The 12,165-nt window shown below is 45.6% G+C and overlaps 1 protein-coding gene across 2 annotated transcripts in view; it reads left to right on the top strand.

Annotated features, from left to right (window-relative positions):
• Positions 1–9,978, top strand: part of ICE1 (interactor of little elongation complex ELL subunit 1) — a 58,335-nt gene extending 48,357 nt beyond the window's left edge. For both annotated transcript variants that reach the window (XM_077879633.1, XM_077879632.1), the window contains exons 17-19: positions 2,000–2,106; positions 7,944–8,042; positions 8,911–9,978. In XM_077879633.1, the coding sequence (XP_077735759.1) occupies positions 2,000–2,106; positions 7,944–8,042; positions 8,911–9,092 (388 nt within the window). In that variant the 3' untranslated portion in view covers positions 9,093–9,978. The remainder of the gene's footprint in view (positions 1–1,999; positions 2,107–7,943; positions 8,043–8,910) is intronic.
• The last annotated feature ends 2,187 nt before the right edge of the window (positions 9,979–12,165 follow it).

The raw sequence follows: 12,165 nt of genomic DNA, 5'->3' as shown, positions 1-12,165 counted from the left end.
TACTGCTGTTGAAGGCCACTGAAACATGTACAAGTGACATTTTGATTTGGGTAAGAGTTGGTAAAACTCCAATTAAAGGATTTGTATGATTATCATGTCCCCTTGCTAATTTATGTGTTTGTGGTGGCTGTAACTTCTTTTCATTGTATTCTGCTGGTGCTGTCTCTCCCTTAAGGAGCATGACACTGGTGAAGGAGGGGTTTGGATTCACTGGCACATCACCAGCTCACAGAGCAGTGCCCACAAAGGGAAGTAGTGTAGGAGGAAGCATCATGATCATATCTTCACATTCAAATACTCTGGGAAACCCATGTGAGCAGACATATTAAGAGCTCCAGGTTAGCAGCTTTTCTCACCTGGGTTTCAGGAGAGAACTAAGTGTCAGGCATCTGTTTTATGTAATGAGTCCGCTTTCCTCTGTGCATGGGAATTCTTCACTAGCTATGTACCATCTTTGGGAGAATGGAGAAAATGATCACACACATGACTTCCACAGATCTTAGTTTTCTTGGGACCTCGACTGAGAAAGGCTGGTTGAAAGGAGTTTATGGCATTAAAAAGGATTCACAAAGGATTGATGGTCCATATCCTGGAGATACTTGAATGTGTTCTGTGGGAAACTCTGCTCTCTTTCTTTCCTCTTTAACACTAGGGACATATTACTTCTCTAAATGTCAAGCGATAGGGAATTGAATTATGGTTCTTCTGTATAATGAAATACTGCCATATTAAAGTAACTAGCTGTAAGTGGATGTTTAAGCATTGACAACGCGTGAGGGTCTCTCAGTGCTTCTTCCTTCGCTCACCGGGGAGTGGTGGGGCGGTCTGTCGCGTGTATGTAAGGTATGAGTGCCTCCTGTGGGCCTTGTCCCTGACTCTTCATTCGTGGGGCCCAGCAGGTAGGATGACTAATCAGCCCACCAGGAGTGGTTCTTGGTAGAGGTGCTCTGCCCAGGTCCCCCGGCTGGGTCAGGATCTCTGCCTAAGCAGCTCCAGGCCCAGATCGTGCAGCACTGTGGTCACCTTCACCACGTGTTTACATACACGCATGTAGAGAAGCACATGGAAAGACAAATCCAGGATTAGTTGAGTAATATCTGAAAATGTATTTGGGGTGCTTTTAATTTACCTTTTTCTTCTGTGTGTTAGCATTTAACTTTTCTTTATTTTTTAAAGATTGTATTTATTTATTCATGAGAGACACATAGAGAGAGAGGCAGAGACACAGGCAGAGGGAGAAGAAGGCTCCCTGCGGGGACCCTGATGCGGGACTTCATCCCAGGACCCCAGGATCATGACCTGAGCCAAAGGCAGATGCTCAACCCCAGGCGCCCTGGCATTTTAACATTTCTAATACTATAAATACCATATAAGAAGTAAATACACTTTTGAAAGAAGAGAAAGCAAAGAGGGGCCAGCAGTGTTTGCAGTCAGTAGCGAGTCTACAGTGTGGTTGTTTCCTCTGAGCTCCTTGCTCTGCTCCTCCGAGCTATAGAGGTCTCTGGAGGTCTCAGTGAAGATCCTGACTGCCACTTCTTCCAGTTCTGTGACTTGGGGACAGTGTTTGGCATCTCTACTCGGAGCCTTGTATAAAGGGTGAAAATAGAATCAAGATGCAAGCATGAGTATCTATAGCCTCATTTAAGCCAGTGTGGGCCCAAATATCTGGAATAGTTGGAGAGTGTATGAGCTTCCAGTGTCTGTTCTCATTTTACCCTAAGAAGTTACATCTTCAGAAGACCCTTTTTTGGGCACCTGGCTGGCTCAGTAGAGCAGACAATTCTTAATCCCAGGGTTGTCAGTTCAAGCCCCACATTGGGCATGGAGCCTACTTAAAAATAAGTAAATAAATTTTTAGAAGTCCCTCTTCTTTATTAATTGTCTCTTATGGACCATTTATAAGTTGTTAATATTGGACTGATGGTGGATGTGCATACTTTTCATGTTCATGTACATAAATAAACATATATATATATATATATATGCTGTTGTTTTCTAGTAAAGAGCTGTGGCCTGTAATGGATAAGTGGATAAAATACAGGAAAGGACACGCGAACATCGCATATACTCCTGATATCATTATAGCATCGATACTGAGGCTGATTGGTGAGTTGTCTGTTTTATGAAGTGTTTTCTTCTTGACCATGTCCTGGTGGGGGAACAAAGCTATGAAACGTCACTGGAATCACTGATCTGACACCACTAGAGTAGATGCTTTGTCGCTTCCTTCTCCTCATTTGATCTTTCTTTATAAATTAATGTTTTCTCCCACTTTGTCAGAGATGAAGTCTTCATGCTGGGACACTATACGTGTGATTACATGTGCGCTGCTCAGTTCCTGCCACTCACACACACCGTGAACACCCTGACATGAGGGTGACGCACACACCCAGGCAGAACTGTGGTCAGTGACACTCGAGTCTCGTTGGGTTTCTGAGGCCCACCACCTCCGCCTCGCAGCTGCTTCTCTATTGGCCCAGGCAGGTTCACATTCTTAACTTCATGACTGGGCCCTGGCTCTGTTTTCCTCCAAGCCCATATACAGAGATTAAAATTCTCATTTATTTTTTTTTAATTTTTATTTTTTTAAAGATTTTATTTATTTATTCATGAGAGACACACACACACACAGAGAGGCAGAGACACGGACAGAGGGAGAAGCAGGCTCCATGCAGGAAGCCTGATGTGGGACTCGATCCCAGGTCTCCAGGATCAGGCACTGGGCTGAAGGCGGCCCTAAACTGCTGAGCCACCTGGGCTGCCCTAAAGTCCTTATTTAAATGAGGCGTAGATTCTTTTCTATCCTTGATGAGCAGGACCGCAATGGCTTTTTGAGTCTGCTCCCCATCACCTGCATATTTTTATTTTTTATTTTTACTTCTTTTTTCCTCCTTGCCTAATTTCTGACAAGTTGCTCTCTAGGCTCTGCAGAATTATCAGTGATGAGATCTATTAATTTTTGGAAGACTTTCCTTACTTTGAACTCTATCTGCAGCATGTATTCCTTGCCCCTGGGACACAGCATCGAGATCGAGGCTCCTCTGAGACCTGTGTTGTAAGCCCCTCAGGTCCTAGGAAGTTCTCACCATGAGTTTTGAATATCTTGGAGTTTAATTAATTAGAACTTCAAGATAGCACCACTTGAAATTAGGCTTCCAAATACTAAATTATGTAAGTCAGTCCCATAAATAGGTTTGTTATGACTTGTATATCCGGGCTAGTTTTGTTACTGTATCATTAAATAGGTACTCCTACTCTCAAGGAAGACCTCTGATTTCACTGGATATAACCAGAAATACGCTTGGAGTGAAGTTACCAAATGGAGAGTGTGTGTGCCAAATGATTGGTAGAGACGGTGGGGGAATTAGAAGAGATGCCCGCAAAGATAGGGGGGTAGAAGTGGAAGTGAGTGAACTGCTCTGTGGGGGACCATCTCAAACTATAGTTTGCAGAATTCCTTATTTTGTGATGCCTTGAACAATTTTAGCCCTAATCCAGAAGCACTAAGGACCCCTCAGGGGCAGGGACACATTTTCAACATCCACTGGCATCTGGATGTCTGCGGTCTGCTTTTAATAGCATCTTCTCTCACAGATTAAAGAAAAATGTTCATACTTGGAACTGACATTTTAAATTACAAAACCTTCTTGAAAATTTAAAAAATTGGGTAATGTTAAATTCATAAATACATTTATTGACCTAGATAAAATATCATCGGAATTTTGAAAACATGAAACTTCTTGAAGTCTTGAAGAGCTCTTCAAAACTTTTGAAGTATTGAAGAACACTTATAAAATATGGTGTGATTTTTGCTGCTGTTGTTTGCAAACGTGTCTGTTTACATATGTACTGGTCATAATAGGAGGAGACGGGTGTGGGAGAGTGGAAAGCTGAGCTGCTGGTGACTTCCACACAGTCCTTTGCATCTGTGGTGGAAGGTCAGCCTCATGTGTCATTCTCCCCTGCAGTTGGCTTTCAGAATTCTTCCGCATTTTGGCTGGTCATGCAAATGGCCTCAGAAGCTTTTTAGAAAATAAGTGTGGCTACACACATAATTAGTCATATATGATAATTTGTATATTATGGGAATAATTGATAACATATAGTTAATAGTATTGCAGGTTAAAATGATAATATGTAAATACTGAATGTGATCCAGAGGAGATGGTGATGGTGAAAGTAAGAGCAGAACCAGGCCTGGCGAGCCCTTTTTGGTCTGCAGATGTGCCTGGGAGGCTGAGCTAACATGTATGACTGAGCTCTGTGTGGAGAGGGCTCCTGTGAGTCACTGGTGGCACAACTTTGCCTGCTCTGGCTGGCTGAAGCATTATTGCTGGGTGATGGGGTGCCAAGGGTGGTAAGCAGACACAGGTGAGACCTGCTGGCAGTTCTAAGGAATCCCTTCAGGGTCAGGTGTACATGGCCCCTTCTGCACACCTGTCCGATTTGGAGTTTGAACTGTTTGTAAGAAGAAACCCTGTAGAGAACCTTCTTGCAGCTTCCAAAGCTAATACTCACTGAAGAATTTAGTAAGTAAATTGCTAGGACAGGATTTAATAATAATGACCGAAGTCATCATTTACAAAATAAAGTGTTGTGTTTATTCTGATTTCCAGATTCGCAAAACCCTAACTGGATTTTCACTCCAAGGGAAATAAAAGATGCTTTCTGTCAGAACAGTTCAGTGTTTCTGATGTTGGATAGGGATGTGAATATTGCTGTTAGTGGGGGGCCATGTATGATTATTAGATGGGGTTCTTCTCACATCCTTGAACGATGATGTGTTAGAGCATTCTGTAGACTGTTTGCATTGCTCTAGATTTGGGGGCCTCAGAGAAGTGATGCAACCTGCTTCACTCTGCTTGTTTCGGGGCCGACGTGAGGCTTGGGAGGTTCAGCCCTTGTCTGAGGTCACGCCCTGGGGTGGCAGCAGAGCTGAGACCAAAGTTTGCATGCTGCTAAATTGAGTTCAGTGCCCTCGGAGAGCCTATTAACCCCCACTATGGCCCACCTGGTATTGCCCAGAGCCTAGAAGCTAGGATAACGCGGTTTCCCACAGCAGGGTTTTGCAGGGCTAGCTGAAGTAGCCATTGTCAGTTTGTACCCAGTCTCTTCCGAGGCCTGTCGCCTTTGTTCTGAAATGATCTCAACTCATTTTTCCCTTAGTCTGCACCTGTGATCTGAATGAAATCCCTGAGTGGCCCCAGGTCACCTTCTCTGCAGGCCCCCAGCTGCCCTCACACTTCCTGGGTGCTGTGAAATGTTTCTGACATGGAGATGAAGTGCATGTTTCGTACTTGTATTTTAATATGGCTGAGCCACCTGGAGTCACATGCCTTCTGTAGGAGGACTTTTCTTCCCATGTATGGAGCAAATTTGTCTATCATCTTCGTCATCATATATGTAAGCCCCCCCCCCCCCCATCTCCATGTTGTGATTTCCTCTTACTTTACTCCGGATAGCTCCATTAATTTAAATAGCTTGTAAAATCCAATTTGTTATGCATTTTTAATTGAAAGAACAGGAGCCATTATAACAGGGTTCTCTATTATCTGGGAATACACATCCCAGGGCTGAAAGAAGCCCATTTCTGTGTTTGGCACACACCCCATCCCTGTCTGTACTATCCGTTACATATTGAACACCCTAGTAGACTGTGTCGGAGGACAGATCTGGCTAACAGTTTGATAGAATTAGAAGCAGATAATTGATCAATAAGTGAAATTCCTGATCTCTGAAGGACATTACTTTTCAGCCTCAATGAAGGATTTCCCAGGAAATTACCCAGGTGTTTATATTTTCATCCTGGGATTGAAATTTTCCAGGGATTCATCCATCAGTGGGAATTGACCAAGTCTCTAGCAACATTCTGGTTGCACAGAACCAGCCCTGAGTGGGTTTTTCTCGGGGATACTAAGAGGGAGCCCAGTGGCCTAGGTTCACATACAACCCCGAGGACATGTGCAATATTGAGAAAAATGTGGACACAGAAAGGAGATTGCAGGGCATATCGTAAGAACCCAGGAAAAGAATCTGGATAAGAGTGCATCTGGGTATGTCCCAGAGTCCTCTCTGTATAAGAGATGAGGGGTATGAGGCCTCGTCTTGAGGGAGGGATGGGGGCCTCTGCTTTGAAGCAAGTTTGTATCCAGAGACCCTTGGAAGAAAGGAAGTATCCGGGTGAGTGGAGGCTAGCCAGGGGGCAGAATGTGGTTTGCTGCAGCCTTCAGTTGGAGTTACCTCCCCAGCTGCTTCTGTCCCTCCACGTTGTATCTGTGAGGTGTTAACATATTCAAAATTTAAAATAACATTTAGCTTTTCATTTAAAATCAGTAATAACCAACATTAACATAAAGGACATTCTCAGTGAAAAATATTTCCCCAACCACAGTAACCAGAGGATGGGCACGTTACCTTGTTGCAGACCTCTTTCCTGTCTGGATTCATGGCCCTGTCTGATCTGCACTCAGGCTCTTGCAGTGTTGTTCAGTTGAAGTGTATGAAGGAAATCCAGTTTTATATGGGACTGGTAAAAGGAGAGGAGTATTTTAATAGCTTTTTCAGATCATTGTGGCTATTCCTCTTTGATGTTGCATTAAAATTCCCCAAGGCGTAGCTTCTTGAAGGCTGAATGTGTAGTGTGAGGTGTGACCCTTACCAGGGGGCCTTCCTGCTTCACTGCCAGTTGGTCTCCGGTGCACGTTGAAGAGGCTGTCTGCCCATTCATGATTCTGTGACATGCACTGCTCACTTGAAAAATATCGATTTGCATAGATCTTCCAAATGTCAACAATATCGAGAAAACAGACATTAATATCATCACTGATCTCATCAGAGAAGTCTTAAATTTTTGAAGCTGTCAAGCTTAGGGTGGCTGATGGAAGTTTTTCCAGAATTCTAATTTTGCGTAAGAGCTCACAATTTATCTCTGACAACAGTGATAAATTCCTTTCAGTGACAGGTTCACTTTATTCATTTTTGAGAAAATGTCTCTCGGTCTGAATAGCTATAGTTTGTCAGTTATCTGTTCAGTGAAATGTGGGTGTTGCATGGAGAAGCACCAGTTCCCTTCCCTTCCCAGTTCAAGCAGCTTACACCAGTGCATGTCCTCGGGACAGCCAGCGTGCCTGGGTGTGTGGCATATGGGTTCTTGCCCTCCCCCCCCCCCCAATCCCCTTCCCCCGAACTTTGCAGACTTCTGTAGTTTAGGGATCTGGATTTAATAAGAATTGTTATTGCTTCACAGAGGACATTTGTAAGTGCAATTCACTTTTTGCACTGGGAATTTCTGGCTTGTAAGGGGGACTGCCTGCAGCTGCCACCCTATAGGTACCAAGGGCCCTTGGCCTTTGTGCCGTCTGTCTGGTCCCAGCCCTGGGGAGAAGGCAGGTTGCCGCTAAGTGAAAGTTGTGTTGTTGTGAAAATCATTTTGACCCTGAGTACCGTGGGGGTCTGCAAATCACACCTGAGAGCTGGGGTGCTGCTCTGCTTACTTAGAACAGCCAAGTATTGGGTCCAAACCAGGCCTGATGGACAGCCTTTCAGGACGGGGTTGGGGGTTGTCTCAGAACCTCACAGAAATCTTCCACTTCACGTTGCGCCTGCTGAAACCATTCCTTCTCCTAATTGCACTCCTTATGTACCATAAGCTTCCCCGAGAAAGCTGTGCACTGCCCGTCCCCCGAGTGTGAGTGAACGTGGGGTGATTGGTGGTCTTGCTCAGCACCACCCCTACCCCCCAGTAAGACAGACGGTGCTTGGTGGGGTCCTGGTGCCTCACCCTTTTTACTTGCTTTCTTGGAAGAAGTATCTATTTTAACTTCAGGATCGTTAAGCTTAATGAACACAGTGTTCTAGGAAAGAGAGCAGAAATTTTCAAGTCTTACAGAAAGTTCACATTTCACTGAGGATTGTTTGCATTCTGGTTCCCTTATGTCCCCTAGGTCGTTTAGGCCAGCTGGGCTTGAAGGAAGGCTTCCCATCTGCTGTGAAGAATATTAGTTCTGTGATTGGTATGTTCATACAGCACGCCCAGGATGAAGGTAAAACCTTTGTTAACTGAAATTATTTTTAAGTCCCTTGCGTTCTCCTATTAAACTCTGTTTGAGTGTTTACTGCAGGCCGGGCTTTCTGTGTCGCTTAGTGCCTCATGCTAGGGGGAGGTAGGGCATTTGAAAAGCTGCAGTGATGGGATGAGCACTGGGTGTTATGCTATATGTTGGCAAATTGAACTCCAATAATGAATGAATGAATAAATAAATAGATAGCTGCCGCTTTGCCTGTTTTCAGCAAGAAAACAGGTTGTGTTTTGTGTTGTTTGAATGATGATTTGACTAAAATTTAACTTACTATATTTTAATTAAATAACTTATAAATAACCTTGCTAAATGAGAAGGCTCACCTACCAGAATGTTGGACCTTACCGTGGCCTGTTGGCACCCACTGGCCCTCTGGTCCTGCATTGTGCTTTGTGCTGCAGCAGGTGGGAGGATGGGCCCCGTCTCACCTCATTTCTGCATTCTTCGTGTTCAGAACACTTCAGTGAATAGCTAATGGAGTTACTTACTTGACAACTGCTTTGGGATCCACATTTTATTGAAACTTAAATATGGAGCATGATCCTTCTAAAGCTGTGAGGCCTGGATCTTTGTGGCCGCGTGTCCTGTGCTAACTGGCAGTGCTTGAGGTCAGCCTGGCAGCTGGGCCTGCACACGACTCTTCTGCTCTTTTGTCTCTTTCCATTTGCAGATGGATCTTTAATTAATTTTTTTATTGTGGGTTTTTTCTTTTATATTTTCCATTGCTGGCAGAGAGTGCCTTGTATTTGACTAGTAACTCAGTGGAAGATGATGAAAATTTTGAGTAACAGGCATTTTCTTGTGGAATGACTGATATGAAAATTCTTTCCAGATATACCATGGGGCATCCAGCTGGCGGCTGTGTACGCTCTCTGTGATTTGAGTCCCAGCAACCCAGCGGAGATATCCAAGATCCTGGAAGCCTGGCGCAAAGAGACCGCGCACAGCGTGCCCTCTGCGGTGCTCAGCTGCCTGGAGGAAGTCAGCTCACTGTGCGCAGAGGAGATCGGCTAAGCCGCGGTGTGCCACTGCGTCTAGAGAAGTGCCTTTACATATCTTGAGTACAAATAGATGAGTCTGCTCGCAGAGCACAAACAGGTTCCAAAAGGAAAGACATCGAAGATAGACAGTGCCCAGAGGCTCTCCTCTCACTGTGGCGAGGGACAGAAGCCAGCCGTGGCAGGGCTGCCTTTGCCCAAACCGCATACATTTCACTTAAGGCTGTTGTGATTCCATGACATGTGGGTTGTAGTATTGTGTCCTTGGTCAAACAACAAAAAACTTGAACTTAGCCCTTTTTGCTGCAGAAAGTGTCCTTTTAGTCGCTTTTTAAAATGGAGTGGCATTTTATAATGAATTTAATATAAAAGCATTGATTTGATTCCTGAGCTAATTTTGGACTTTGCGCTGAAATGATTGACTTAGGAAAAAGTAAATTGGCTAAGAAAGAGCTAGAAGACTTCCACTGTCTTAGCTGGAAATGGGCTACAAAATTGTTTCTCATGGTGTAGCGGCTTGCACCTAGTCAGAGGAAAACCCGGCAGAGCCTTAGAGACCCATTCTAGTGCATCTTCTTCCTGTCTCTGCAGTTCCTTAAAAGTGTCACTGTATCAGGACAAGGGGAGCCGAAGAGTAGAAGTTCACTTGCAGGGTTTGTGTCAGCGACATGTATATAGACGATTCAGAGATGCGCGCAGGCTCGTCTCTGTGTGTGCCGTGTACATATGGACAGTGCTATAATGTGTTTCACATTTGATGATATTCCACTTTCGGAATTTTAGTATTTGTACATAGAAAATGGGTTTAATAACTCACCGTGGGTCTGATTTGTCTTATATTCATCATTTCTTAAAACTCTTGTATGTGTTTTTTATAATAAAAAATAAAAGTAAGCCATGCACATGATTGTTCTGATCAGTGAAGAATGACACTGGGTGTTACTTCTACTCCAACCAAAGATGGAAAGTTCTTCACTCTAACCAAAGATGAAACGGCCGTTCCAAGAGTTAGAAATAATGTGACGTTGCCATTGTCTAGCCGGTTTCTCTGAGATGCTCTTAGCGACATCGGATACCAGATAATTACGTGTACTGATTGGCCCTCATGATTGGATGTGTTTGTATACCTACAAATATTGCCGCCCTTTAAAAATTACATTTGACAGCTATTTTGTTACTCCTGCCTCATGTTTTTAAAGCAATTATAACAATCATAATTGAGATTTATAAATAACTCTGCATTGCCCTTCGGAAGCTTTCTGTTGGCATGGTGTTCTTTCTACCAGTATTTGCTGAGCGTGCGCTCCATGATAGGGACCTCGCTGGGAAAGAAAACCACCCATCCAGGAAATCTGCAGTCAAGTTGCAGTAAGTGCTATGTCATAACGTGGAGGTTCACCCTGGAATAACAGGGGCAACTCCTATCTTTCTGAGTATTGGTCAAGGAGGGTCCCTCTGAAGAGGTAGCAGGTGAACTAGGACCTGGGAGGAGGGAGCCAACCCTGAGACAAGACAAGTGACTGTCCTGGGCAGGTGGACTGGCTCTGGGAAGGAAGAGCCCACTGTGTGCGGGAAGGAGGCTGGGGTGGCCTGAACACACAGTCTGAGGGGTGAGTGTTCAGTCATTCGGGTGACTGCCTGTCACTGGGGTCTGGGCAGCCAGCCCCGGGCTTGCTTATGCTTGGAAGCAGGTCTGACAGGGGTGTCATAAGAGGTCATATTTTTACTGGGGGAACTTTTCTGAGGCAAAAGGATGGGAGGAGGGCAAAAGGGCAAGCCAAGACCTGTCAGGAGGTCTGTGGAGAACACAAGAGAGCAGGCCAGAAGGTCAAGGGCACGTGGGTTTCAGATATGTCTCCGAGGTGGGATCACAGCTGCAGTCATGCACTGAGGTAGAGGGACACGTAGGAGTCGAGGTTCCTGGCTTTCTGAGTTGGTACCTGGACTTGGGGTCAGGTACACACGTTTGGTGGCTGGAATCACAAATCTTCAGTCTGCTTTCAGGATATGGGAACCTCGAACATCCACATGGAGGTGGCAGCCTTTCCAGGCAAGTCTGGAGGTGGAGACTACATCAGGCAGACGGGGAGATGACGGTGTGGGGAGGCGTTTAACGCTCAGAATATGGTCACGGGGAATGAGACCTTGCCGGCCACTACCTCCTATACCTGACAGTGGGTGGGCTGGAGGCAGCAGGGTGGTTCGTAGCCTGTCTCCTGGCCCTGGCAGGTGGCCCTCCGTGCTGGAGCCTCGAGGTCAGGGGAGATGATGGTTGCCTTGTGCCTCCTGTAGGTGACCTCGGTGGCCTTCCCATAGGGAAAGCCGTTAATGGAAAGAGAAGATTAGGCTTACAGATGAGCTTGTGGGACAGTTTGCCTGGTGAGTGTCTTGGTCGTAGGCTTTGAAACCATTTTTTAACCTCGGTAGGTTTATGTGTTTTGTAATTGGCAGAGAATAGGTAGCACCAGCCATTTTCTGCTGGTTGCAGTCCTCTGGCCACTAGGTGGGTGGAGTTGACTTGGCCTCCCTTTGGTGTGGCCTGATAAAAGCAGACGTGAGCTCCCCGGGAGCGCTGTCACCTTCAGGGGTGAGGCTGGTTTAAGCTGTTGTTGGATTTAATTTCCGGTACCCAAGCAGAACACTGCTGTGGGTTTTATCATTTAACACAAGTGAGTAAACAGCCAAGTGAATGAATATTTGAACCTGGAGTTGGATGGGGCGTTAGACTAGTGCTGGGTCCTCCACACCCAGGAAATACACAGGTTCTGGGCAGCCCAAGCTGGCTCCTGCACAGCTTACTAAGCAGCCTGGGACAGGCCTGCACCTGCGGTGATGCTCATGCAAGCCCCACGCTCTGGCCTGGGCTGCTGGGTGCTAAGGGCGCAGGAGCCTGGGGAGCAGTTCCTGGGACGGGGGCAGTGAGCAGTGTGGCATCGTCTTTGCTCACTTCTGAGTGCTGTCCCCATGGACTCCCCCGAGGACGTCCCTGCGTTTCATCCCAAGCACAGATCCACTTGCAGGTGGTGCTTGGGGCTATCATTTTACACCCTGAGAGACCCCAGTCACTGCTCACTTTGTGATGAGGTAAC

This window comes from Canis aureus, chromosome 31 (assembly GCF_053574225.1).
Source record: "Canis aureus isolate CA01 chromosome 31, VMU_Caureus_v.1.0, whole genome shotgun sequence".
NCBI lineage: Eukaryota > Metazoa > Chordata > Mammalia > Carnivora > Canidae > Canis > Canis aureus.
Note: the sequence above shows the minus strand (reverse complement) of the source record. Positions and strands in the feature narration are given on the sequence as shown.